Source organism: Nomascus leucogenys, chromosome 4 (assembly GCF_006542625.1).
Source record: "Nomascus leucogenys isolate Asia chromosome 4, Asia_NLE_v1, whole genome shotgun sequence".
NCBI lineage: Eukaryota > Metazoa > Chordata > Mammalia > Primates > Hylobatidae > Nomascus > Nomascus leucogenys.
Genome location: NC_044384.1, coordinates 77,221,093 through 77,248,837, shown reverse-complemented (window position 1 = coordinate 77,248,837; position 27,745 = coordinate 77,221,093). Strand labels below are relative to the sequence as shown.

The 27,745-nt window shown below is 42.9% G+C and overlaps 1 protein-coding gene across 7 annotated transcripts in view; it reads right to left on the bottom strand.

The window, feature by feature from the left end:
• The window catches only part of CTNND1 (catenin delta 1), a 58,998-nt gene that overhangs the window by 6,631 nt on the left and 24,622 nt on the right, over nucleotides 1–27,745 (bottom strand). For 2 of the 7 annotated variants that reach the window (XM_030810845.1, XM_030810849.1), the window contains exons 2-17: nucleotides 23,811–23,929; nucleotides 21,287–21,575; nucleotides 18,853–18,924; nucleotides 17,212–17,364; nucleotides 15,878–16,413; nucleotides 10,391–10,854; nucleotides 8,763–8,946; nucleotides 7,793–7,910; nucleotides 6,522–6,675; nucleotides 6,090–6,107; nucleotides 5,584–5,652; nucleotides 4,290–4,417; nucleotides 4,042–4,192; nucleotides 3,107–3,299; nucleotides 2,346–2,460; nucleotides 1,066–1,153 (exon numbers count right to left, since the gene is read on the bottom strand). In XM_030810845.1, coding sequence (XP_030666705.1) covers nucleotides 1,066–1,153; nucleotides 2,346–2,460; nucleotides 3,107–3,299; nucleotides 4,042–4,192; nucleotides 4,290–4,417; nucleotides 5,584–5,652; nucleotides 6,090–6,107; nucleotides 6,522–6,675; nucleotides 7,793–7,910; nucleotides 8,763–8,946; nucleotides 10,391–10,854; nucleotides 15,878–16,413; nucleotides 17,212–17,364; nucleotides 18,853–18,924; nucleotides 21,287–21,481 — 2,638 coding nt within the window. In that variant the 5' untranslated portion in view covers nucleotides 21,482–21,575; nucleotides 23,811–23,929. Of the gene's footprint in view, nucleotides 1–1,065; nucleotides 1,154–2,345; nucleotides 2,461–3,106; nucleotides 3,300–4,041; nucleotides 4,193–4,289; nucleotides 4,418–5,583; nucleotides 5,653–6,089; nucleotides 6,108–6,521; nucleotides 6,676–7,792; nucleotides 7,911–8,762; nucleotides 8,947–10,390; nucleotides 10,855–15,877; nucleotides 16,414–17,211; nucleotides 17,365–18,852; nucleotides 18,925–21,286; nucleotides 21,576–23,810; nucleotides 24,263–27,125; nucleotides 27,167–27,745 lie in introns of those variants that run through there. The other 5 variants (XM_030810848.1, XM_004087782.3, XM_030810847.1 and 2 more) reach the window with 4 other exon arrangements.

The window sequence follows — 27,745 nt, the reverse complement described above, 5'->3', positions numbered from 1 at the left end:
AAATAATAAAAGTGATTTTTTTTTTTCTTTTGAGACAGAGTCTCAACTCTGTCGCCCGGGCTGGAGTGCAATGGTGCAATCTCGGCTCACTGCAACCTCCGCCTCCTGGGTTCAAGTGATTCTCCCACCTCAGCCTCCTGAGTAGCTGGGAATACAGGTGTCCGCCACCACACCCGGCTAATTTTTGTATTTTTAGTAGAGACAGGGTTTCACCATGTTGGCCAGGCTGATCTTGAACTCCTGACCTCAGGTGATCCGCCCGCCTCAGCCTCCCAAAGTGCTAGGATTACAGGCATGCGCTACCACACCTGGCCTGATGTTTTTTCTTCTCCAGTTAGGTGAAAATGGCTCTCTGCTTTTACCTACATGAGTGGCAATGAATATTACAATGACTCATTCAGCTTTATGTCACTGCCCTGGTTTGTGCTAAGCCACCAGCAACAAGCATCACTGCTTTCTGTGCCATCAGTACAAATTGTAACAGTCTTGGGACTCTCAGATCACACTTTAAGAACCAATAATCAAGGAAAAAGCCAAGTGTGATTAAGATAATAATGGTCACAATATACACTTAATGTGAAAAAGAAAAAATTTACAAAACAAAATATATAATTCATCTCAGAGGAAAAATGTGTTTACTCACATGATAAAAATGTTTTAAAAGATACAAGTGGTTTTCTCTGGATAATAGAAACAAGTGATTTTTTGTTATTTTTCTGATTGTTTATATTTTGTAATTTTAAAACAGTATCTATTACAATATTGGGTATTAAATGGAAATTTAAAAGGAGAAAAAATAGACAAAACAGACTAGAGTTCACTTTCCAGTGTTTTAAGTTCACAAGCAATGATAAAGGAATCACATTCAGGCTAATTACCTGTTTTGTTTTGATTTCTAATGCTTAAGACCTACCCATTTCTGCGTTAGGATCCTGGAGTGGAAAATTATTCCCCTCCCCCAAAAGACTAGCTAATTCAGAAATAATATATACCCTATTTCTTAGTAAGCCACCTAGAACAGCAAGAGTGGCTAAAAGGAGAGGGTGTGCCTTCTGGATACTGCACCTGATTTTTGGTTCCGGTCAATGAGAGGGAGAGTACTGTCATCGTATGAATGACTGCTCTGGCTTCGGGAAGCATTGTTTAGATTCACCTAGAGGCAAACACAAATGCAATACTGTCACAGAATACTGAATTCACCCATATCTTATGCTCTAATGGGCATAAACCTCTAGGTTCCTATTCCCAAATAGAATTATGAAAAAGCAACTCATAAGAGTTGAATAAATACCCTAGAGAGTGAGACAAACTAGGATATTATGGCTTCTATTTGTGTTCCAGAACAGGAGATTACAAAGGATCCAAATGTGACACTATCAGAAGAAAATACAGTTTCAGAGAATAGTAAAAATTCCCTCAAAGGGCTATGGTAGATTTGGGCAAAAGTCAAAAAGGCCATCATCCTTCATTATCACCTGCACCTAAAGTATGTTATGACATAGACGGATACCTGAGCTGTGTCTGCAACAAATGAATTGTAGACACATCATCCTTTTGAGGAGTAAACCAAATATTTTTTTTTCTCTTTTTTTTTTTTTTTTTTTTTTGAGACAGGGTTTAGCTATGTTGCCCAGGCTGGAGTGCAGCAGTGTGTTGTTGACTCACTGCAACCTCCACCTCCTGGGCTCAAGCAATCCTCCCACCTCAGCCTCCTGAGTTGCTGGGACTACTGGCAAATGACACCACACCTGGCTACTTTTATTTTTATTTTTGGTAGAGATGGGTTTCGCCATGTTGCCCAGGCTGGTCTCACACTCCTAGGCTCAAGCAATCCACCTGCCTCAGCCTCCCAAAGTGTTGGAATTACAGGTGTGAGCCACCACACCTGGCCAAATAATTCCTAATTAAGAAATATGGGTCAAAAATAGATTTAACATGAGGCCGGGCGCGATGGCTCATGCCTGTAATCCTAGCACTTCGGGAGGCCGAGGCAGGTTATCTAAGCTCAGAGTTCAAGATTAGCCTGGACAACATGGTGAAACCCCATCTCTACTAAAAATATAAAAAATTAGCTGGGCATGGTGGCGTGTGCCTGTAGTCCCAGCTACTGGGGAGGCTGAGGCACAAGAATCACTTGAACCCGGGAGGCGGAGGTTGCAGTGAGCCGAGATTGTGCCACTTCACTCTAGTCTGGGCGACAGAGTGAGACTCTGTCTCCAAAAAAGAAAAAAAAAAAAAAAGATTTAGCATGATGGTGAAATGCAAGAAACCAAAGACAACAGAGGCATTATCCTGGGACCAAGAAAAAAAAAAAGTAAAAGTCTTGGTCTCAAAAGTTACTATACCTGAAAGTCTGATTTCTTCCATCCTTCTTTTTCCAGTGGCTTCCGCAGTTCCTTATATCCCCAGATTGTCTGTAATACAAGTGCGGCTGCTCGAACTTCTTTTTCTGAGCGGTTCCTTTGGAGGAAAGTAACACCATATGGAATTTGGATATAAAACCAGGAAAAAAGCTTAGACCCTATATCCTCTAATAACATAAGAATATAAATGCCAGGGGCAGGGCACAGTGGCTCATGCCTTTAATCCCAGCACTTTGGGAGGCCAAGGCAGGTGGATCACCTGAGGTCAGGAGATGGAGACCATCCTGGCTAACATGGTGAAACCCCATCTCCACTAAAAATACAAAAAATTAGCTGGGCATGGTGGCACACACCTGTAGTCCCAGCTACTCAGGAGGCTGAGCCAGGAGAATCGCTTGAACCTGGGAGGTGGAGGTTGCAGAGACTGTGCCACTGCACTCCAGCCTGGGTGACAGAGAGAGACTCTGTCTCAAACAAACAAAAAAGAATATAAATGCCAAAATGGGTTAAATCAAATTTTTACCAAATCCTGTATTCTATCCCAAATAGCGACACAAGAAAAGTTTGACATAAGAGTCTATTATCAATTTATGGATCAACATTAACACAGATAATAGAGCAATAGCTCTTCACACGTTACATGTAAATAAGGGGAAATTTCCTTTTTCTTAGTAACCACAAGAGGAAAACAACTCTCCACTCACTCAAATTCTTCTGACCATAATTTTATGTGGTAAGCTCACCCTGATTTGTTGATCAACACCAGCTTCTCAATGCCCTGTGTCTCTCGAAGCTTTTTGGCAGCCTCCAAGTTCTCGGCGATAACCTCATTGATAGTGTTCAAAATAGAGACAACAGTGTCCTCAGAGAAATTCCAAGAGGAGTTCTGCTGTCCTCCTGGCAGATTCTTTACCAAGTTAGGAATAGCATGTTTACCTAGTAAGAAAGAATGTATGCAGGGAGAAAAGATCAAGTCAGGTCATGAAGAGCCTTACATTATACTTAATTGCATTAATCATATCAAGTGTAGGTGCTGTCCACATGAATCAACTTCATTATCCTATAGGATTATCATATCAAAAGGGCTAAGGACCTGAAATAGCCATGGATTTACTGGCCTACCTATTCCTTTCTTTCTTTTCTACTTCAACCACATTGAAAGTGTAAATACTGTATATTAAATAAGCTACACAGTCCTTTCAGATACTCTAATGAAAATATCTTGAATATTATAATAATTTAATAGAAGAGTTATTACGAATTTAAAATATAAATAAATAACTGGGCTCTGCTACTAATTAGCTACATTAACTCTGGGCAATTTACTTATTTAACTTCCATGAGTTAAGTAATTTCCTTATCCTATCAAAAAAAATGGACCTTTGTAAAGTGGTGAGGATTAAATGGAAACGCAGAAGTGTTTAACAACGCTTAGTAACAAAGTAAGTGCTCAATAAATAATAGCAATTATTATTTTATTTTTGAAGAGTTGTCACTTGTTTTCTTTCCAAGAACCATTAAACTAAAACCCTTACCAACTCTCGCATTCATAAACTATGAAGGGGGGAAGGGTCATTCCCTTCAGTCATTTCAATAAATTCAATAAATTATTAGGCACCTGCTGGACTACAAACACTGTACTAAATTTTGAGGTAATAGTTAGCATTCAACTCCTCACCAATTAATTCTTTGTTGCGAGCATCCACAGCCAGGTTTCTCAGTGCTCCAGATGCAGCTTTCACCACCCGTTCATGTTCATTAGTCAGGAGGTCAGCTATGGCAGAAAGAGCCTTCTCTTGACGCAGAGCAGAGCGGATGTATCGACCATACTAGAATAGCACATAGAAAGGGGTGGAACAAATTACAAATGGCAGCAAACTAGTTATCTAAGTTTTCCCATCTCCAAACCCATTTTCTAAAAGGTACCGTCCAGCGCCCAGCACACAAGTTCTGGATAGCTCCAGCTGAGGCTTCTAGGATGGCAGGAGTCTTGCTCTCCTTAAGAAGTGAGATGTATATCCGAACCACCTCTGGCTGAAATAAGAGCTCATAGCCTGCACAAAAGAGAAAAAGAAGGCAGAGGGTGCTAATCAGTACCAATAAACCAGGCTCTAGCTGGCTGGAGTCCAGCCTTAGTACTCTCAGTTGATGGATTTATGCTTCTATACCATCAGGTTCCCTAAAATCTCTCACACTCTCTACAGCAAACTTAGAGGCCAAATTCCATGTCTTAAGAATAATGAATTCATGGTAAGAGTAGAACAAATATCAACTCATTATATTCAACTCCTCTCCTTCCTTCCTTCTTGCCTCCTCTCCCATAGCTTTGCCTTTGATTCTACCGTGAGTGCTCAGGGGCTCCATTTAGCTCATTGACAGCACTCAAGGTTAAAAATTCCTCATCTCAAATCAATTATTTCTAACTTAACCCAGTCATTCTTCCCACCTTTGCAATTACTACAAGGGTCCATTATAGATTAAACTTTTACAATTTTTATATCCATGGAGAGCTGTGAACTTTGGACTCACTGTATCGATGAATATAAAGATCCAAATTTCTTTTAGTAAAGTACAAAAAGTATCTTTTTTTCTTTTTTTGAGACGGAGTCTCTATCTGTCGCCCAGGCTGGAGTGCAGTGGCACGATCTTGGCTCACTGCAACCTCCGCCTCCCAGATTCAAGCAATTCTCCTGCCTCAGCCTCCAGAGTAGCTGGGATTACAGGCACCCACCATCATGCCCAGCTAATTTTTGCATTTTTAGTAGAGACAGGGTTTCACCATGTTGGCCAGGCTGGTCTCAAACTCCTGATCTCAGGTGATCTGCCCACCTCGGCCTCCCAAAGTGCTGGGATTACAGGCATGAGCCACCGTGCCCAGCCTAAAAAGTATCTTTCTTGGTAAAGAAGCTTCTTTTAATAGTGAGGTTTAAGTCTCAGGCACTGTAGTGGCCATTTATGGTTCCTAAATTTCTGCTCTAGACTATCATCAGAACCTTATTCTATCCTCAAGTAACCTGAATAACTACCTTAACAAGCAGTCCTTTGTAAGTTACTGCTATAATACTATACAGCTTCTCAATACTTTCACAATCATTTCAAATCTGTAAGTTGGAAAAGAGAGGACAATAAACGTATTACATAAAGTCTGCTGTTAGGTTACCAAATATCTTATCTTTGTACTATGTTTATGAGACCTTTGGAGACTGAGAAGATAACTTACCTCGAGCTGGACTCGTTCTTTTAGGGAAATCCACTGTATCGTTTGCTGGATCCTCTATGGGTTTTTTCCCTACAAAAATGAAAAAGGGCGGGAAAAGGGGTAAGCCAGTTTAAAAAAGAAAAGATTCCACCTGGCACATTTTTCATTCTTCAGTCAGAACCCTTTGATCACAGATGCACCACGAGGGGCAAAGGGCAGGTGGGGGCAACTTGTTCCAGCAGGTGACTATTCAGAAACAAGGATAGAAAACAGGCAGCAGATACGTAAGATGAGGATGAAACACTGTTGATGCTATTGTCCTGAGTTCTGATAATGGGGACTGCTGCCCAGAAACAGCATGCCATGAGCTATTAGCTCCAAAGAGCTAAACCTGTTTCAGTGTCTTCCTCAACTGAACTTTTTCTACATGCACAGACAGGGAAAGGTTAGGCAAGGACATACTAGGGAAGCTAAAATCAAAACATGCAAATTAGAAGTAGATAAGCACCTTAAAAGACTCCACTCACCTCTGGTGAACCACTCATCTTCCAGTGCATCACCCAAGGTAGAAAGCAGAGAAGAGAAATGAAATAAGAAAAATGCAGGAGAAAGATGTCAGCAGAATCATGGGCAAATAAGCAGGGAAGCACAGAGAAGAAAAGAAAAACACAGAAAATGCAAAGGACGTATGGGGAAGAAGGTCCCAGATTAGTTGAGTTCTCATTTTCCACTGCCCCACTCATTGATAACACCACCACCACCACCAAAACACCACAACCACCATCCCATCACCACACCTTGAATGAAGCACACAACACAGGGAAAGCAGCAAACCAAAAAGACATCCATAACCAGGCAGACTCCCATACTGCTTGCCAAGTATTTTGTACCTTAAGCTAAAGTGTTCCTTCCTTTCCCTATCCCACATTAAAGACTAAGAAACAGGAACCAAGACTCACCTTTGCCCTTCTTGGCCCCAAAGCAACTGGCAGCATGTGGCCCAGTATTGTTGGCAACATTGGGAGCTGCCTCTTGGTAACGCTCTGCCTGTGGGATCTCCCGGTGAACTTGATATGATAAGTTCCGAAGGAGGCAAACACAGTTCTCTACAAGCTTAGGGACATAAAAGGGCCAATGAGAAAAAAGAATGTCTATTGTGATTTTTCCACAAGTCCAGGTTTCCATGACTCAGGTATTAAAATGTTGATCTTCAAATGCATAACCCAATCCATAACTTCTCAGGATGCCTCTTAAATGCTCCAGGCTTCTTGAAATCCCTGTAGCCTCAGGCTAATGGAAGGCCCAACTATGGACTTATTGGCTTCTGCTACTATTTGGTGTGTGACTGAAATTGGATCATCATTCTTACTACTTAGACAATGTACAACTTTGGAAGACAGCTAAGCAGCTTTAAAATATATAGGTGACAGATTTAAAAAAAAAAAAGAAAAAAAAGCCAGGCACGGTGGCTCACACCTGTAATCCCAGCACTTTCAGAGGCCGAGGTGGGCGGATCACCTGAGGTCGGGAGTTCAAAACCAGCCTGACCAACCTGGTGAAACCCTGTCTCTACTAAAACACAAAAATTAGCCGGGCATGGTGGCAGATGCCTGTAATCCCAGCTACTCAGGAGCTGAGGCAGGAGAATTGCTTGAACCCAGGAGGGAGAGGTTGCAGTGAGCTGAGATCACGCCACTATACTCCAGCCTGGGACAGAGCCAGACTCCATCTCAAAAAAACAAACAAACAAACAAACAAACAAAAAACATGTTTTCTTTTAAGTTGAATACCCACTTTAAGGAGTACGGGCTTGGCTGGGCACAGTGGCTAACGCCTGTAATCCCAATGCTTTGGGAGGCTGAGGCGGGCAGATCACGTGAGGTCAAGAGTTTGAGACCAGCCTGGCCAACATGGTGAAACCCCGTCTCTACTGAAAATACAAAAATTAGCTGGGTGTGGTGGCGCACGCCTCTAATTCCATCTACTTGGGAGGCTGAAGCACAAGAATTGCTCGAACCCAGGAAGCAGAAGTTGCAGTGAGCTGAGATCACATCACTGCACCCCAGGCTGGGCAACAGAGCAAGACTCTGTCTCAAAAATAAGGGGTGGGGGCCAGTATAAATATTTAATGTTACTTGAAAGCCTGAGATGATAGGTCTCTGACCTACAGATACTTCATAGTTGTGGTGAATGAAATTCACTCAGCCATTAAAGGTAAGACAGCACTTACCTTGCTGTCGGAATCCTTCTGCCCAATCTCAGCCTGAACAATGAAAATGAGGGCATCAACTAAACCATCACATTCCCGAAGTTTCCGGCGAGCTTCACTCCTCTCTGAGCTTACATTCCTGAAGGGAAACCAGAAGCTTCAAGATGACTCAAATCCAGAAATCCTCCCTTAAATATCCCTCAACACCTACAAGATTCCTGAATATTTTTTTCTACTCACTATAATAGTGAACACCTATTATAAGCAAGGTACTGCAGTTGAGAGAAAGTTGATTAACAGTCCCTGCCTTCTGAATGTTTGTATCACTGTGGGGCAGGGTATTAATGATACGTACGAGATGCAGTAATTCAAGATGGAATATACACTTCTTGTATGGAAGTATAATACATATGTAGAATGGAACAGAGCACACAGAGGTGTATTCCAAAGAGAGAAAGATTATATAGCAGCATTTATAGGATATAAAAAGAATTCAGGAAAACTTTAATAAAATAAAGGCACTTGAGTTTAACCACAAAAACATAAATAAGAAGAGAAAGGCATTCACAGAAAGAACAGACCTTCCTCACCCATGCCCTAACCTCCTAGTACTCTGTACCCCTTTTGCTGAATTTATCACAGCCTGACTTGAAATACAAATAACTAGGGCAAGGACATAGATGCACACAAGTCCAGGACTAGACCACCTTACATGTGGTAGATGCTGAACAAAAGCTTACCAAAGCAGATGAACAAAGTCAAAGAGGCATAAAAGTGAAGAGGATGTGTGGGGAACAGCAAGAAAACCGATATAGGTACATGTGGTATACATGAGAGAATAGCAACAAAGATAGAAAGGTTGGAGTTACAGTATGCAATACAGATAGGAATGGAGGCTAAAGAATAGGCTAAAGAATTTTAATTTTTTTTTAGGAAATTTAAGTCAGTCCTCAAAAATTCATCTTCATATTCTCAAAGCCGCTACTGTTACCTAAGGCAGCCAGCAGTGTTGGTGAGCACCGATTCCCACTCAATATGGCGTGGCTTACAGTCTTCATTAGGTTCTCGCTCCCAACCAGAATGAGGAATGATCACTTCATCTGTCAAGGCATGCAGTGCATGGTCCACAATCTCCATTTTGATTGAGTCATGGGATGAAAGATTCCACAGGGTTCCTGGAAGAGACAATTCATCAGATGGCTCTTGAGCATTCAAGACAATATGTCTGAAGAACGTCAAAGAGAATCCCCTATTGTATCATTTCTCAGTCTTCCCCAGTGACCAAATACCTTAAAGTAATATTCAAGCTTTGTTTGTGACCCTCAGCAAGAAACATATTCTACCTTATAGCTCAAAATAAACACACAGATCATGAAATAAAGTTTTGTAAAACAATGTTTAACTATAAGCAATGCTCAGGCTGGGCACAGTGGCTCACACCTGTAATCCCAGCACTTTGGGAGGCTGAGGTGGGCGGATCACAAGGTCAGGAGATCGAGACCATCCTGGCTAACACGGTGAAACCCCCGTCTCTACTAAAAATACAAAAAATTAGCCGGGTGTGGTGGCAGGCGCCTGTAGTCCCAGCTACTCGGGAGGCTGAGGCAGGAGAATGGCGTGAACCCAGGAGGCGGAGCTTGCAGTCAGCTGAGATAGTGCCACTGCACTCCAGCCTGGGTAACAGAGCAAGACTCCGTCTCAAAAAAAAAAAAAAACTATAAGCAATGTTCTCCGATCTGTCTATACCAGAGTTTTTCAACCTCAGCACCACCGACATTTTGGGCCAGATGATTCTTTGTTATGAGGAGCTGTGTTGTCTACTGCTGGATGTTTACCAGTACCCCGGCCTTTACTCACTAGATGCCAGTAGCACTCCCTCTCCCCTGTTCCAAGTTATAACAACCAAAAATATCTCCAACACTGCAAATGTCCAAATGTCCTCAGGGCAGGGCAGGCAAAATGGCCCACAACTGAGAAGCAATGGTCTATACTACTTTTTCTTCATTCCTTTCCCTTGGAATGCTGATTATGCTCCACAGAATTTTGTTTTATTCACTAATGGATCACATAAATAGATCACAACCCACAATCTGAAAAACTACTGCTCTAAATAAAGCAAGGACCACAAGCTTAAATGTCTATATGGGCCAAGTAGGTGAGTCAAGAGAGGAAGATATTTAAAAGAAATTACAAGCATGTGAAAAAATAGCAGTTGACAGCTCCATGTTTGGGAAACAACTTCCTAAATGGCTGTAGTTGGTCAGATAATAGAATGTGTTGGAGATTAGTGTAAATTAGAGAGCACATGCTACAATCAGTTCAGACCAAATACTGCTAAGGAAGAAAAGAGATCCATTGTTAACAACTCTTCCACATTTTTAATAGAAGCCAAGAATCTGGAATTTTAAGTGAAATCTTCTGAATTTTAAACATCAGCAACCAGTTCTTTAAAATTTCAAAAATGCTGTGTGATCCAAACAAATCTGTGAGATGGATTTGACCCATGGCCACCAGTTCACAACCTTTCATCAGAAGTAAAAGGTCTGGAAATCCCTCTAGTTCTCAACATTACTAGAGAGTAACAGTGACTTAGCAATTTTCTTTAGGCCTAGAACTCACCAGTAATAACTTCAGTAAGGTCCATATCACGAGCCTTTCGAAGCAATCGCACAAGGGCAGGCACACCATCACAGTTTTTTATGGCAATCTTGTTATCCTGGTCACGTCCAAAAGAGATATTCTTGAGAGCTCCACAGGCTCCAAGGTGCACTTCCTTTTTGGGATGGTCTAACAATCCCACCAATACTGGGATGCCCTTGAGCTTCCGCACGTCAGTCTTCACCTTGTCATTGCGGTAGCATAAGTGTTGCAGGTATGCAGCTGCATTGGACTTGACAGCATCCAAGCGGAATCCAAGCATGGCGATCACCTCTGGCAGCTCTGGCTGTCTCCAATTAGGAGGTGGGGGCCCTCCTTTGCGCAGGCTATCCAAGCTTGCTAAACTTCCTCGCTCATGCTGGGCCAAAGGAGCCCAGTAGTATTGATCCGATGGCACCTCCTCACCAATCATGTCTTCATAGCTCCTGAGAAGTTTTGGAAGAACCAAGAGAATACATCAAGTCATTATGGCTAGCTTCCTGGACATTCCCATTACCCTCATCTGCAAAGCAGGATTAACCGGAGTTTCAGTGTGCTCATCTTATCTCTCCTTTGCATGAATAATATACTGATCAATTTTCCTCAATGGGTTAGGAAAAATAAAAGGTAATAATTTTAAAGACACCTGCAATTTAATTAAAACTACATTTTTTTCTTTGATGTCTGCAGGCTTAGAAAGTAACAAGCATTCAGGAAAGGCTAATCAAAAAGAAAGAACCGCCGGGCGCGGTGGCTCACGCTTGTAATCCCAGCACTTTGGGAGGCCGAGGCGGGCGGATCACGAGGGCAGGAGATCGAGACCACGGTGAAACCCCGTCTCTACTAAAAATACAAAAAATTAGCCAGGCGTGGTGGCGGGCGCCTGTAGTCCCAGCTACTCGGAGAGGCTGAGGCAGGAGAATGGCGTGAACCCGGGAGGCAGAGCTTGCAGTGAGCCGAGATTGCGCCACTGCACTCCAGCCTGGGCGACAGAGCAAGACTCCGTCTCAAAAAAAGAAAAAAAGAAAAAAAAAGAAAGAACCAAATCCTTATTACTTATCATTTATTTGAATGATACCTGACAGTTATTAACTTTTCTAGGTGGAGATCAGGATAAACCCTCAGAGAACAGAATTAACTAAAGCAACTGACTCAGTGCCACAGAAGTCTAAACAGTTCCTTAACCAAACAGGAAATTAGGCATTTACACACAGGAAACAACTGGTCGGATAAGACCTTTAAATACATTTCATATTTAAGCTTCTCCTTATCCTCTTTTGGAAATTATAAAAGATGGATTGATAGAGCAAAACTAATAAAGGGCTTCCTGCTACATCACAGGAGGATCTGGCTTTGGTACTGATGAGGTATAAACTTGAAAAGTAATTTTCACAGTCATTCCAAGGTCATGTCTGCTACTCAACAAATGTGTTAAGAGGTAAGATTCCATCCTCCAATTTCTAAAGACAGTACCTCCAGTTCTTTCAAAATGAAGCCTATTCACCAACATCACATTTGGGAAGCCCAGCCACTAGGAACAGAGAAAGCAATTGAAAGTAAGAAAAATCAAACCAGGAGACAATTCTTCCTGTTTCAGTACTACCAACAACCACTAGAGGGTGAGTCTGTCACACTATTATTTATTCATAACTACCAGGAAGGAAGAAACCCATTATCTGTGAGCTCATCTCTTTCTGGCTCCCACAGGAGAGGAGAATCTATTGTGTGGAACTCTCCAAATAAGCCGTTGTTTGTTCTACAAAACCACTCCCACTGTCACCAAATACTCAAGGTTGCCCTAAGCAGAAGGCCTGCCTCACAGGTATCAACATCAACTATGCAACAGTGATTCAGACGGACAAAGCATTTAGTAAACCATGACGAAGATGGTCTTAAAATACTGCAGAAACAGGACCAGTCGTGGTGGCTCACATCTGTCATCCCAGCACCTTGGGAGACTGCAGTGGGTGAATTACCTGAGGTCAGAAGTTCAAGATCAGCATGGCCAACATGGGAAAACCCCATCTCTAGTAAAAATACAAAAATTAGCTGGGCGTGGTGGTGGGCACCTGCAATCCCAGCTACTTGGGAGGCTGAGGCAAGAGAATTGCTTGAACCCAGGAGATGGAGGTTGCAGTGAACTGAGATTGTGCCACTGCACTCCAGCCTAGGCGACAGAGTGAGACTCTATCTCGAAGAAAAAAAAAGGTCAAGGTTAAACCCTCCAAATCAAGAAGGGGGTACTAAAAATGCCCAAACAGCTGGTAAAACAAAATTGGTTGCCTTCTAAACTATTACGCATCACTTTTGCATCCACCCCAACCATAAAAATTTTCTGCTTACTATAAAATTAAGGAAAAATATTTACTAACATTATAAAATACCATGGAACAAAGCCTCCTGGGTATAATACCAGATCGCACCACTGCACTCCAGCCTGGGCGACAGAGCAAGACTCCATCTCAAAAAAAAAACAAACACGGAAACAAAATGAATAGCTTAGATAGCTTAAAAGTAGGCTATTGAGCAGTCTGTTAAGATTCCATTTTAGTAGAGGGAAAATAGGATATAGTTACATGTATAATAAAAAAAACTCAAAGGATATTGCACCAAAATGTTAACGGTGGTTCTTTATCAATAGATGGTATGCTTTTCTGGGTTTTTCAGGCTCCGTATTGAATATGTTTAACCTCTATTATTAATATACAAAATTATAAGGACAATTACCATAACCAAAATTTCCAGATAACTCTTATATCCTTTTCTATACAAAGGCAGTGGATTGGACATTCTTTCCTCTGTTTTCCAAGTAACAAAGCTGTGCCCAGGAAGACCAAATGACTTGCTTGAGGCTACGTATAGCTAGTGGCAAAGGCACAATTAGAACCAAGGTCTCAGGTTTCAGTGCTTTTTCCACTAATCACTGCCTCACTGTTTAAGTTTGACCTTGTATTACTCTTCTAGCCTGGAACAGGAAGCAGCAAATATTCTTGCTAGTCAAGCAGGTTTCCAAGTCCAGTGCTACCCTGGAACAAACCCAAGAACCAGGCCCAAAACTCTATGTGAACTAGCATAACTAGGGACGGCAGAGAATGACCTGGCCACCCACACCCATCTGGGTCCAATCACTCTTTACTAATGAGGAAGTCAGAAAAAGCAGACTTGCAGTAGAGCCAACACCCTGGACAGACTGCTTCAGTGAAGGCTGTTATCTACCACTGCTCTAGGTTGCACCAGCCGAGGTCTGGTGCTCCTGTAGGAATAAAAATGAGTCACATGGGAGTTGGATTAGCTATCCAAGACACCTGAAAGGTGAGTAACTCAGTCTTAGATAATGGGGCCTCTACCCCTGGGCCCAGCCCTGTTCACTCTTAACCAAAGCTACCTAATATATGAGGAAAATGAGTACCAAGGCATTTGCTTTAAAAGGTCATTACCCCATATAGAGAAATTCAGCAACAGCTGCTAGGATATCCTTACCATCAAGACAGCCATAAATCATCCCTTGTTTCTTATCATTTCTCTTTACCTGGAAAACACTGTTTCTAATTTATTCCGAAGCAGCATTGGCAGCCCATGGGCCAAACCTGTTTTTGTACACCCCAGAATGCTATTTATAAAAGATTGTTTGAAAAAAAGAACAACATATGACAAAGATGATACATGGCCTGCAAAGCCTAAAATAGTTCTACGTGGTCCTTTTCAGGGGTCTGTCGACCCCATTCTAAAGCATTCTCTCAAGGCAACAAGGCAAACCATATACCAGTCCAAACATCAATCACTCTTTTTTTCACATCACCAAAGAATCTCCAGGGACAAGTAGTAAAGTCAGAGTAGGCAGCTGCTTAGTGACCTTTCAGAGTGTTGCTAATGTACCCCCGACCCCCACCCAAGGATGCCAACACAATTTCACTTTACAATCAAATAATAAGACCCTAAGCACAGAATGTCAAGGCCTTCGTGAGGTCAAAGTTTGTTTTTAACTTTGGGATTAAAAACACCACAAGAAAGTTCTTATATATGTCCTTAACTGTCTCTTTTGGTCCTGAATTCCTAAAACCCTCAACTCTGTTTTTTTTTTTTGTTTTTTTTTTTTTTTTTTGAGACAGTCTCACTATGTCACCCAGGCTGGAGTGCAGTGGCAGGATCTCAGCTCACTACAGCCTCTGCCACCCGGGTTCAAGTGATTCTCCTGCCTCAGCCTCCTGAGTAACTGGGGCTATAGGCATGAGCCACCACACCAGGCTAATTTTTGTATTTTTAGTAGAGACAGGGTTTCACCATGTTAGCCAGGATGATCTCGATCTCCTGACCTCATGATCCACCCGACTCGGCCTCCCAAAGTGCTGGGATTACAAGCGTGAGACACCGTGCTCAACCGACTCTGTTCTTAATACCAAACCAGAAGCTAAAGAAATTCCCAGGAAGAAGTGAGCAAGAATTCCATGGCCCCAGACATCAGAATCCTCTGCCTAACACCAAAAGGGGGTCACATCTTAGCCAGAAACAGCAAAAACTTCAGCACAGAAGCAGAAGCAAAGTTCATTCTTCAGGACATAGACTAATAACAATCACTAGTTGTTTTCTTTTTTTTTTTTTTTTTTTTTTTTTGAGATGGAGTTTCGCTCTTGTTGCCCAGGCTGGAGTGCAATGGCACGATCTTGGCTCACCACAACCTCTGCCTCCCGGGTTCATGTGATTCTCCTGCCTCAGCCTCCCGAGTAGCTGAGATTACAGGCATGCACCACCACGCCCAGCTAATTTTGTATTTTCAGTAGAGACAGGGTTTCTCCATGTTGGTCAGGCTGGTCTCGAACTCCGGACTTCAGGTGATCCACCCACCTCGGTCTCCAAAAGCGCTGGGATTACAGGCATGAACCACTGTTCCTGGCCCATATATTCAAATTATAGAAAACAACTTGTGGACCAGGCGTGGTGGCTCACGCCTGTAATCCCAGCACTTTTGGAGGCCAAGGCAGGTGGATCACCAGAGGTCGGGAGTTTGAGACCAGCCTGGCCAACATGGTGAAACCCCATCTCTACTAAAAATATAAAAATTAGCCAGGCATGATGGTGCTTGCCTGTAGTCCCAGCTACTAGGGAGGCTGAGGCACAAGAATCACTTGAAGCCGGGAGGCGGAGGTGGCAGTGAGCCAAGATGGCACCACTGCACTCCAGCATGGGTGAAAGAGCAAGACTCTGTCTCAAAAACATAAAAAATAAAATTATTTTCATTTAAAAAAGTATATATATATATTTATATTATATATATATATATATATATAGCAAGTCAATACTAAGACAAGTCAGAAAAGGGAAAAACAGGGTAGCTTTTCACCCCAAAAAAAAGCAGAGGGGAGGAGGCCACAAGTATCTCTGATCCCAAAAAGCTCTTAGAAGTTGGAGGAAAAGCTACCCCTTTTCCCTGGTCTTGGAAAGACCCTTTTCTCTTCCCCTATTCTTGCCTACCTGAGGCGCCGACGAGGGTCAGAGGGTGTCCCAGTCCGACGGGCAGTGCCATAATCAGACATCATACCATAATCCAGGTCATCATAGCCCATACTACGCTGGTCATCCTCTAGCCCATAAGGCTCTGGATGAAAGCGATGCAGATCCACGCTGCTCCCACCTACCCGAACCTGGGGTTGGGGCCCATACACATCCTGTCTACTAGGTGCCCGGTAGCCTTCCATGCTGGGCCTATACCGCTCCTCAATGCGGGTCACCCGGGACAGACTGCCATAGTTATCACTGCCACCTGGATAACCATCTTCATAGTGGCGGCTATAACCATCAGGAGGGTAGTGGAAGTTCCTAGGAAGGGTAGCAGTGCCAGCTTGCCCCACATAGGGACCAGGTCCCCCATTGCCATTCTTGCGGAAGTCACGACCCAAAGTCTGGATATAGTTGTTAGAAACTGACGAAGCATCCACAGGCAACCCGTCTGGTCCCATAGCAACTGGCTGTACTGTCCGTGTTGTCACAGTTTTCACTACTTTCTTGACCTGCAAGTAGGAAACAAGAAAAAGAAAAACTAAAGAAGAGAGCAATTAAATTCTTTTTTTTTTTTTTTTTTGAGATGGAATCTTGCACTGTTGCCCGGGCTGGAGTGCAATGGCATGATCTTGGCTCACCTGCAACCTCTGCCTCCCAGGTTCACGTGATTCTCCTGCCTCAGCCTCCCGAGTAGCTGGTATTACAGGCACACATCACCACACCTGGCTAATTTTTTGTATTTTTAGTAGAGACGGGGTTTCACTATGTTGGCCAGACTGGTCTCAAACTCCTGACCTCGTGATCCACCCACCTCAGCCTCCCACAGGGCTGGGATTACAGGCGTGAGCCACTGCGCCCAGCCATGAACAATTAAATTCTATACCACTCCAAAAGAAACAAACCTTTATATCCCTAGAAAGGCCTTAAGGCCTTTCTTTACCTAGAAAGGCCTTAAGGCCTTTCTTTACCTAGAAAGGCCTTAAGGCCTTTCTTTACCTAGAAAGGCCTTAAGGCCTACCATCTATCTTTCTTTCCACCCTATAGGAAGTCCCCAAGCAGGAAAATTGCCCTGACCGTAACTATGCTTATAAGGGAAGCTACTATAGACCTTGATATACCTTCTGTCTTCCCTATTCCGTAAGATTTTCCCATCTCTTCATCCTTTCTATCTGGCCAGAGATCACTTTATGCAATCAGATCTATAATGGCATATCAGTCCTCCATCTTAATTAAGTGCTTAACCCCTCCCCTAATAGAGAAGAAAAGACCTCTTATCACTTCCAAATCTTACACACGTCTTAGTTTACCGTGGTCTCTGTGCGCCGAGTGGTCCCATCATCTGAGGTCTCCACAGAGACTACAGACATGGCTCCCTCAGGATCCTCCTCTGTGTAGGTCTCCACGATCTGCCCCGGCTCCTGCATCCTGGGGATGGTGCTATATAGAAGGTGACTGTGATCCTATATGCAAAAGAGAAAAGAGAAGAAACTACTATTAAGTGCTATGTATTAACAAGCCATCCTAATAAGCATAAGTGGTGGCCCTGGAGACAGGGACTCCTCATGCATCTTCTACAGGCCTCAGGATTTTTAGATGGGTGGCTATCATCTTTTGAACTTGTACAAAAGGACAGTAGACATAATTTCCCAGTTGTAGTCATTTAACAAACATGAACTAACTATAGCCACATCAACATCCAAGTGACAGACAGTAGATTTAACCTCCCAGCTGTGGTCATCTAAGTGAACATGAACTGTGTTAACTGCAGTTTCATCTATATCTGAGTGACCCCTCAAAAGAGCAGCTCACCCAATAAATAAATAACTTTTATTTATTTACTTGAGATAGGGTCTCACTCTGTCACCCAAGCTAGAGTGCAGTGGCATGATCATAGCTCACTGGAGCCCCAACCTCCCACGCTCAAGCAATCTTGCCATTTCAGCCTCCTGAGTAGCTAGAGCAGGCTCATGCCATCATGCCTGGCTAATTTTATTTTTTTTGTAGAGACAGGGTCTCACTATATTGCCCAGGCTGGTCTTGAACTCCTGGGCTCAAGCAAACCTCCAGCCTCAGCCTCCCAAAGTGCTGGAATTACAGGAACGAGCAAACCACACCTGGCCAAAATAAAGAACTTTTTTTTTTTTTTTGAGACAGAGTTTTGCTCTGCTTTGAATCCAAAGTGTTGGATTACAGGCGTGAGACACCGCACCCAGTCTAAAATAAAGAACTTTTTTTTTTTTTTTTGAGAGACAGTTTCACTCTTGTTGCCCAGGCTGGAGTACAATGGCACGATCTCAGCTCACCACAATCTCCGCCACCTGGGTTCAAGCAATTCTCCTGCCTCACCCTCCGGAGTAGCTGGGATTACAGGCATGTGCCATCACGCCTGACTAATTTTGTATTTTCAGTAGAGACGGGGTTTCTCCATGTTGGTCAGGCTGATCTCGAACTCCTGACCTGAGGTGATCTGCCCACCTCAGCCTCCCAAAATGCTAGGATTACAGGCATGAGCCACCGTGCCTGGCCAAAAATAAAGAACTTTTAAGACAAACCTGAGAATCCCAGTAAGAGCCATCTTTTGACTGACTTTATGTTACTCTTCAGATACTATCTAAAAGCCTCAAGACCAGCCAGATTTTAGGTAGGGTTTTCTGCTGCAAAGTAGAAGCCTACTGTCTCTAGAAAACAAATGCAGTACTTAGGGATCAAATGGGGTGGCAGTGGGGAGGAGGAATAGTCATAAAGATCAATGGTCATTAAAGTTCATTCCAAAACAAAACTGCATATATACTTTGGAGCTCCACTTCTTTGTTTTCGTAAATAAAAGAAACTAATTGACAGGTGTGTACAATGTGCCAGGCACCTTACAAGACACAAGTATGCTCTTATAGGCTGGGGAAATAAGAAAATATGAATGAAGCAACCCAGGTCTTGAGCCAAAGAATTACCTGGGGTCCGTTGAGTTTCAAATCTGAAAATTTCTGTCTCTCAAGGTCAGCATCGCCCACAAACCGGCCGTTCTGAAACACAGCCCACAAGAAGACAATTCATTTTGTGGCCTTCTTTTGCTCTATCAAACACAAATGATCTTTTTTTCAAACAGAAAAAGGGCTTTCAAGAAGATATGTGTGGCCTGGAGTCCTCGTGTCAGTACTCATAAAAGAACCGTTCACTCTTTAGTCTTAGCACTTTCCTCAAAATTGAAAATCAGGCCTGGAACTCTGGCAGACAGGGTCTCTGGAACATAAGAACGTAAACTCCACGAGGGCAGAGGGTTTTTTAGGATAAGTTTAGTTTAGTGATATATTCCCTAGTAACTTGAACAGTGCCTGGCACATAACAGGTGCTCAAAAACTATTTGCTGAATAAATAGCACAGACCTAGATAATTTCCCTTACATGCAACCTTTTTGGAAAGCCATGAAAATGTAAGGAAAGTTGGAAGGGCTAAGTTGGGGGGTTTCCAAAGAGCTTTAAAGTCTCATGAATCTTCATGCAGTACTACTACTGGAAACTCCCATCCCCGGCAGCTTTTTAAAGAAAGAAGCAAGATGGCTATCATGTCCTAATGTAAAAAATAGAAATTTAATTAAAGAAAAAAGCAAGAGATATGAGTCTCCCTTTCCAAGTACAAAAACAAGCACCCCAACTCCCCTCAAGAAAACAGAAGGCTCAATATCTTTACCAACAATTATTAGAGCCACAGAATACATTCCAAAATGTCATCCAGAAGTTGCTGTGTCTTAAGCAGCAGGAAATAATCTAATGACATTATACCGCATAAAAATATATTTGCCTGCTCCTCTTCCAGTAGAACAGTGAGATCCAACCACCTTGGAAGACTCTTCCTCCACCCCACTCCCATTACATAGAGCGTAATGCTGCAGGGAGAGGAAGTTAAACATCACTTTCAGGAAGAAGGAAGGGTGTGGTTTTATTGCTAAGCAGAAGTTAAAAATAAGAGAGCAACCACATACTGAATCCTGGAATTCCCCATGACCTCCAAACCCGAGCAGTCCTGCTTTCCCCTTTCAATATAATTTCATCCCTAACTTTCTATTGTAGTTCCTGTAAAAATCCTAGGAACACTGCAAGCATGCTGCCTCCCTCAAATTCCTTGATCCTACAATTGGAATTCTGTTCTCTCTCAACTGCAAGGCTCCTCAGCATGAGGGCCTTTCTCTATCTTAAAAAAAAAAAAAAATTACTTGGCCGGGTGCGGTAGCTCACACCTGTAATCCCAGCACTTTGGGAGGCCGAAGCGGGTGGATCACGAGGTCAAGACATCGAGACCATCCTGGTCAACATGATGAAACCCCATTTCTATTAAAACTACAAAAATTGTCTGGGTGTGGTGGCACACGCCTGTAGTCCCAGCTACTCAGGAGGCTGAGGCAGGAGAATTGCTTGAACGCGGAAGGCGAACATTGCAGTGAGCCAAGATTGCGCCACTGCACTCCATCCTGGAGACAGAGCGAGACTCTGTCTTAAATAAATAAATTAATTAAAATTACTCAATGAAAAGGACTATCAGGGCATGAGCACTGTTCTGGTTCCCACCCAGAGATCTCTTGTAAGATGCAATCTATCAGGCAATGCCTACCACACACACACATGCGTGCGCGCGCATGCACACACACACAGAGGAAGACAGACAAAACCTCAGACAGATTACATCACAGCAAAGTCAGACTAGAAAAACCAGAGGAAACACAAGATACTTCTCATTTCTAACACCAACTCTCCCAAGTCACATCACAGAGTCAGCCAACCCAGAGACCACTGGCTCCTGTGGTTATTTGGGTTAAACAGCAGCATGATGCTCCCTCTCCAACTCTAACCAACAGAATTAACAATGACCCCTTCCTCCAACACATGATTTACACAGCCAACAAAAAGAGCACACAAGGACAATATGGAGCAGGAGTACACAATTTATGGATACTGCCACACCTGGGTAGAGACTGTTCCCTCAGGGAGACTGAACTAGAGCTGAGCGCACAAGATGCCCAATCACTAAGTGGGCATTTACTTTCCTGATTTTGTGATACCAAGAAAAAAAAAAATCAGAAAACTAACTTGAATACAGCTGCAAACTAAACTATCTACCATTACTAGAATTGTAGCCCACCCCAAAAAACCTACTCCAGCAAAACAGGAAGTCAGATGGATGCTTCTAGAGATAGTAACTGCACCCAACTCAGTCCAGCAGCAATATTCCTTGTCTCTTATCAGCATTTAACACCCCTGGAAAAAAAATCCCTGGAAGAACGAGCACTGGACAGCCCATCACCAAAAGGAGAGTAGCTTCCCAAAAAGGTTCATAGCCTCTCTGTGACCATGCCAAAGTCCTACCTGCACGTCTGATGGAGAGAGGGGTTACCTGATGCCGGCGGGTGAGTGTGCCGTTGGCCATGAGTGGGTTGGCATCTTGTGGTGAGACCCGGACGCGTTCCAGCTGCGCCGAGACGTGGCGCCGTTCCTCCTCCAGCGCCCGGGTCAGCTTCTCAAACTGGGCCTCTTGTTCCTTCACAGAGGCCAAGATGCTGGCGGTCGACTCCACCTCTGAGTCGTCCATGAAGGTAAGGGGCGGAGCCGCCGCAGGGCAGGGTAAAAAGGAAGGTGAATCACAGAGGAAGGAGAAGGAGGGAGAGAGACCCCCTCACTTCACACTACCGGGAAAGGGTAAGAGAAAGGAGAGAAAAGGTCACAGGTCAGAGAAGACAGATGAATTATTAATCCCAGAGCCAAAGATGCCCTCTCGTGGTTTTACTGCAGTGCAGAAAGCAAGCCACCGCCAAGCCTAGGAGCCCATCACCAGTGTCTGTTCAAGCGGAATCCTTTGCCCACTACGCTTTCTTCAACATCCCACCAGAAATAACTATTGAAAGGAAAGGTGCAATTAAATCTAAGTCTCTACACTGTTAGGATAGGGAGAATGTGGTGAGGTGCTGTAGTTATGAGATTGGATTATTTTTCCCTGAAAAAAAATCTGCTGGTATGAACTCAATGAAATGTGTAACTCCAATGGTACAGACAAGCATTCACTATCCTGCAGGGACAAGCCACTTTTAGAGATAATAGGGCAATACAGATCTTAACCTCTCCCACATCTAAACACTAAAACTGCTGAAGTGGCAGCAAATTTAAAAAAAATTACTATGCTAAACTAAATGCCAATTAAGAAATGAAAAGGCCGGGCGCTGTGGCTCACGCCTGTAATCCCAGCACTTTGGGAGGCTGAAGCAGGCGGATCACGAGGTCAGAAGTTCGAGACCAGTCTGGCCAACATAGTGAAACCCCGTCTCTATTAAAAAAATACAAAAAAAGGCCGGGTGTGGTGGTGGGAGCCTGTAATTCCAGCTACTCGGGAGGCTGAGACAGGAGAATGGCATGAACCCGGGAGGTGGAGCTTACAGTGAGCCAAGATCGCGCTATTGCACTCCAGCCTAGGCGACAGTGCAAGACTCCATCTCAAAAAAAAAAAAAAAAAATACAAAAAAAATTGGCCGGATGTGGTGGTGTACTCCTATAATCCCAGCAACTCGGGAGGCTGAGGCAGGAGAACAGCACAAATCAGGGAGGCGGAGGTTGCAGTGAGCCAAGATTGTGCCATTGCACTCCAGCTGGGGCGACAGTGCAAGACTCCATCTCAAAAAAAAAAAAAAAAAAAAGTAATGAAAGTAGGTGGCTCACACCTGTAATCCCAGCACTTTACAAGGCCGAGGTGGGTTCACTTGGTCAAGGTTCACTTGAGGTCAGGTTCACTTGGTCAAGACCAGCCTGGCCAACATGGGGAAACCTTATCTCTACTAAAAATACAAAAATTAGCCAGGCATGGTGGTAGGCACCTGTAATCCCAGCTGAGGCATGAGAATTGCGTGAACCCAGGAGATGGAGGGTGTAGTGAGCCAAGATGGTACCGCTGCACTCCAGGCTGGGCAACAGAGTGAGACTCTGCCTCCAAAAATATAATAATACATTCGTAAAAGGACATTTCTACTTTCCAAAACTATACTACTATAGTTTGTTAAATATATTGATGGCAAAACGTGTTCCTTGACTAATGGAGACAACAGAGTAACAGAACCACAAAAAACTCTACATGTAAAAAAGCACTGTCTTCAGGAAACTTCACCTCCTTGAGAAGTAGGAAAAGGAGTATTAGCCTCAACCTCTGAAAGTGCACCTCACAGTAGTTCATATCCTAACCTCCACACATCAATGGCTGGAAGTTCCTACATCTCTGTAATCCTGCAGAAACCTCTAACTCAAGCTTGTCCAACCCACGGCCCGCGGGACGCGTGCAGCCTAGAACAGCTTTGAATGCGGCCCAACACAAATTTGTAAACTTTCTTAAAACATTATGAGATTTTGTTTTTTGCAATTCTTTTTTAGCTCACTGGCTATTCTTAGCGTACATTATGTATGGCCCAAGACAATTCTTCTTCCACTGTAGCCCAGGGAAGCCAAAAGATTGGATGCTCTTGTTCTAAATAGACTATCTTTTTACTCTTTTATTTGTTCCAACTCAGGATAAATATCCAAGTATCTAGAGGGTCTATGTGTGCTATCTATACAATAAAACATAGTTATATAGAAATGAAGAGTTCTCCATACCATTATATAAACAGGAGGTTTAACAGGCATTACTGATACTCTGTTGGACTCAATGGGTTTTTTTCTCTCTTATAGCTATGAGAGACTTTATGCCAGTCCAAAATATACAATGTTGAAAGACAGGTTTTGAAATAAATATTCTCCCCAATTCCCACCCTCTCACCAACCCATAAAGAAAAAAGGTATTTAAAAAGATTTTTTTTCTGCTATGACATGAAAGGAATAAAAATACATATTTCTTAAAAAGTAAGATATTTCATTCTTAATAAACATATTTCCATACACACCTGTTAAGAGAAGGTCGCAACTGATTGGTTTAACACAGATAACAGCCCAGTCTAGATTCAAAAAATCATGGAAGAAGCATCCCAGCCACCACAGCAAGGAGGAAGCAGGAAGGAGAGAGCTGCAGAAATATTTGAAGGAAAAATGGGAATGAGAGGAAAATAAAATATACCCAATACATAAAAACAAGAAGAGCAGGGGGCAATATTAGGAATGAAAGGAAGTAATTTAAAATATGACTTGGAATTGCTTAATGTGACAAGTGCCCTTTAGACCTTGCTGTGTTCAGATAACTAGGCCTTGGATGTCGTTTTCATTAAAACCTGGATTCTACTGTCAAGTGAGAGCTCCTCTACTTGTATTTCCATATATAACGAGGAACAGGTTATAATATGTATAAAAATCCATTTACCCTGTTTCCAGCAACCAAATTGGGGAAAAAGAAAAAAACTGCTGTTGGAATGCCCTTCCCCCTCCCTTCCCACCCCTAAGGCAGAAACCTCAAAGCCCCGTCCCAGCATGCCCACAAAGACATTGAGAAACCAATGCAAAAGTTGTGTGGGGAAGACATGTGGGGACTAGCCTAGGCTGAGCCTTTTGCTTCAGTTCCCTTTCCCACGCTCCCCAGAGCCCTAGCAAGCACAAATGCTCGGGCCTGTTTGACTTAGAGTGTATGCAGAAGTCAGCAAGCAAGAGTACCCAAAGGAACTGATAAATAAGTGCCCAATAAACTGAATCAATCCAGTCCCTAAGTTTAAAGAACGTGGTCGCCCTTCCCTAAATTCCTCCTACCCCAGCTCGGAGTTCCCATAATCGCTTATCAACTCTTCTTCCTTTCAGTCCAAAACCCATTGCCACTTTCTCATATTCCCACCCTACATTCCAATAGGCCACTCAAAGGTCTTTCTTGAATAAGCACCTTTATTTAAAAAAAAAAAAAAAAAAAAAAGGTGCTCCCCTTTCATCTCCATTTCTTAAGTACTTGCCCTTATCCACTATGTACAATGACCTATGAACCTTCCACACCAAGAGGACTCTGAGCTCAAAAAGAGATTCTTCCAGTTACTGAATTTCAACAGGGTCTGAAGTGCAATTACCACTCCAGCAGCATCCACCCTATAATCTTCTTTGCTAATAAAAGCCCAAATTACTGCTACCATGGGGGATACAGTGACATTCCCTGCTGCAAAGAGAAAGTGTATAGATGGTCATAAATGGCCCTGCAACTTAAATTCAGTGAAGAAGGTTAGGAAGGGAGATAGGAAAAATACTCAGGGCTCTAGGTCAGAAAGCAGTATCTGGAGAAACATTAGCTTCCACCATCTTCACAGCTTTAAAGCTGACCACCTGGCTCTAATTTGGAAAAGAAGACAGCACAATTAAAAAAAAGATCAGATTCTTAGGTCTAAAAGCATGGGGAGATATTCTGCCTGAAAGAGGACAGAAGCAGAGGCCATATGGGATAGAACACAACTCAGAAGACTGGTCCCAGTTCTGGCTCTACTACTACCCAACAATGGCAGTAAACCCTGTCATGTTCTCACTTGTAAGATGCCAAATCCATTTACCCCATTTCCAGGAACCAAATTGGGGAAAAAGAAAAAAAATTGCTGCTTCCCAGGAGTTAGGAAATCAGCCCAGTCTAACTCAGAGTTGTGAGGATTAGGTGAGACAATGTATGTTATATACAAATGTCAGGTATTAAGTTGTTTCAAAAGTTGGTTTAACACTTCCAATTACATTACTTCACCATAATGTCTCAGCCTCAAACTATTTTGTGAACTAGTAGATGAAATCAACTGGATCAAAAACATAACTAGGTTCTAAGGCGTGAAAGGGCTGGTTTCCCTACTCCTATTTACTAGAAGGTCCCACCTATACCAGTGTTTCTGGGACAAAGGACACTTCTCTAGTGCTTGGAAGTCATCACATCATTACACATCTGTCATAATAAGTTCTTGATTCTGTATTTGAGGCCTTAACAATTTATTACCTTGGAGAAAGGGAATGTGAAACAAACTAATGATTACTGAATGTTTTACATTTACTATCTTGGCAATCCTTACAATAACCCTAAGGAAGTTTTATTGCAAATAAGACTCATGGGTGAAGAAACTAGACAAGGCCTCATAGTTAATAGCAAATTTTGAATTTAAACCCAGGTCTATGCCATTCCAAAGCCTGTGTTCTCTTTCTATGCCATGGTGTCAAGTCCAAATAGAAGTGCAGTCAGTACCAGATGGATGGTCCAGAGCCTCTCCTCTACAACCTTTGAGAGCTTTCTTCTCAACTATCACAGGAAAACAGGGAAAGAAAAGGGTTCTACTTTGTTTTTTTAGGCTCAAGAGTTACCCATAATATCTACATATAAGTGAGAAAACAGAAAAAAAATGGGAGGAAAAGGAATGTATGAGTGGGGAAAGAATGAAGCTGTTAGGCAGGCTACAGTAAATGGTCTCATCACTTGGAAACTTAAGGAAAAAAGATTCTTCTCCATGCCATATGCATCAAAAAGATCACACTACAAACCTTCAGCTAACTTTGGCAGACAGTCAGGAGTCATAATTACAAGTCCAGCCCAATACCTTTCCAGGTTTGCCACTTACATTTTTTTTTTTTTTTTTTTGAGACAGAGTCTCGCTTAGTGGCCCAGGCTGGAGTGCTGTGGTGCAATCTCAGCTCACTGCAACCTCCACCTCCCAGGTTCAGGCGATTCTCCTGCCTCAGCCTCCCAAATAGCTGGGATTACACGCGCATGCCACCACGCCGGGCTAATTTTTTGTATTTTTAGTGGAGATGGGGTTTCACCGTGTCAGCCAGGATGGTCTCAATCTCCTGACCTCGTGATCCACCTGCCTCAGCCTCCCACAGTGCTGGGATTACAGGCGTGAGCCACCGCAGCCGGCTGCCACTTACTTAGATTTTTAAATAGACTACATTTGCTCTTACAAAAAAAAAAAAAAAAAATCAAAGAATTCCTGAAGTCAGGGGGTTGAGGAGACATAAAGTGAAACTTGTTATTCCCCTTTAAGACTAGATTTTCTGAGAATACCTAGTTTTACTCTCAATAAGCCTTTAAGTCCTACATTACTGGATCCCACCAACACTAGAAAGATATTCCTGCTATTACCCAGCGTCCATAGTCCATAGTCCATAGTAAAAATCCTTCATCCAAGCAATGATAATGATAAAAACTCAGTCTCTTCTGTAAGAACTCCAAACCAAAAGAAGTTAAATTAAATCAAATACCCAGAAGGACCAAACAACTAGACAGTGCTAACCAGATAGGAGGTCCAAAAAACAAAAAAATCACTTACCAGCCGGGCGTGGTGGCTCACGCCTGTAATCCCAGCACTTTGGGAGGCCGAAGTGAGCAGATCACAAGGTCGGGGGTTTGAGACCGGCTTGACCAACATGATGAAACCCCATCTCTACTAAAAATACAAAAATTAGCCAGGCTTGGTGGTGCACACCTGTAATCCCAGCTACTTAGGAGGCTGAGGCAGGAGAATCACTTGAACCCAGGAGGCGGAGGTTGCAGTGAGCCGAGATCATGCCGCTGCACTCCAGCGTGGGTGACAGAGCTAGACTCAGTATCCCCCACACAAAAAAAAATCGCCTACCAATAGCACAGTCCCTGGAATGATTTATTCTACTGTAAACTGGCTAAAGAAATACAATTTGGAATTATGATTCTTAAGAGATTAAGTGTATAGGCTTTGTTATCTGCCTGGGTTTAAGTATAAGATCTATCACTTATTAGCTATATGACTTTGGGCAAAGTATCAACCACTCGAAACTGCAGCTTTCTTTTCTGTAAAATGGAGGAATAAAAATACATAGGATGGTTGTGAAGATTAAATGAGGCATTTCACGTAAAGTGCTTAGAAAAATGTCTTGACGCACAGAAAGCCAGTAATATTGTTACTACTACAGG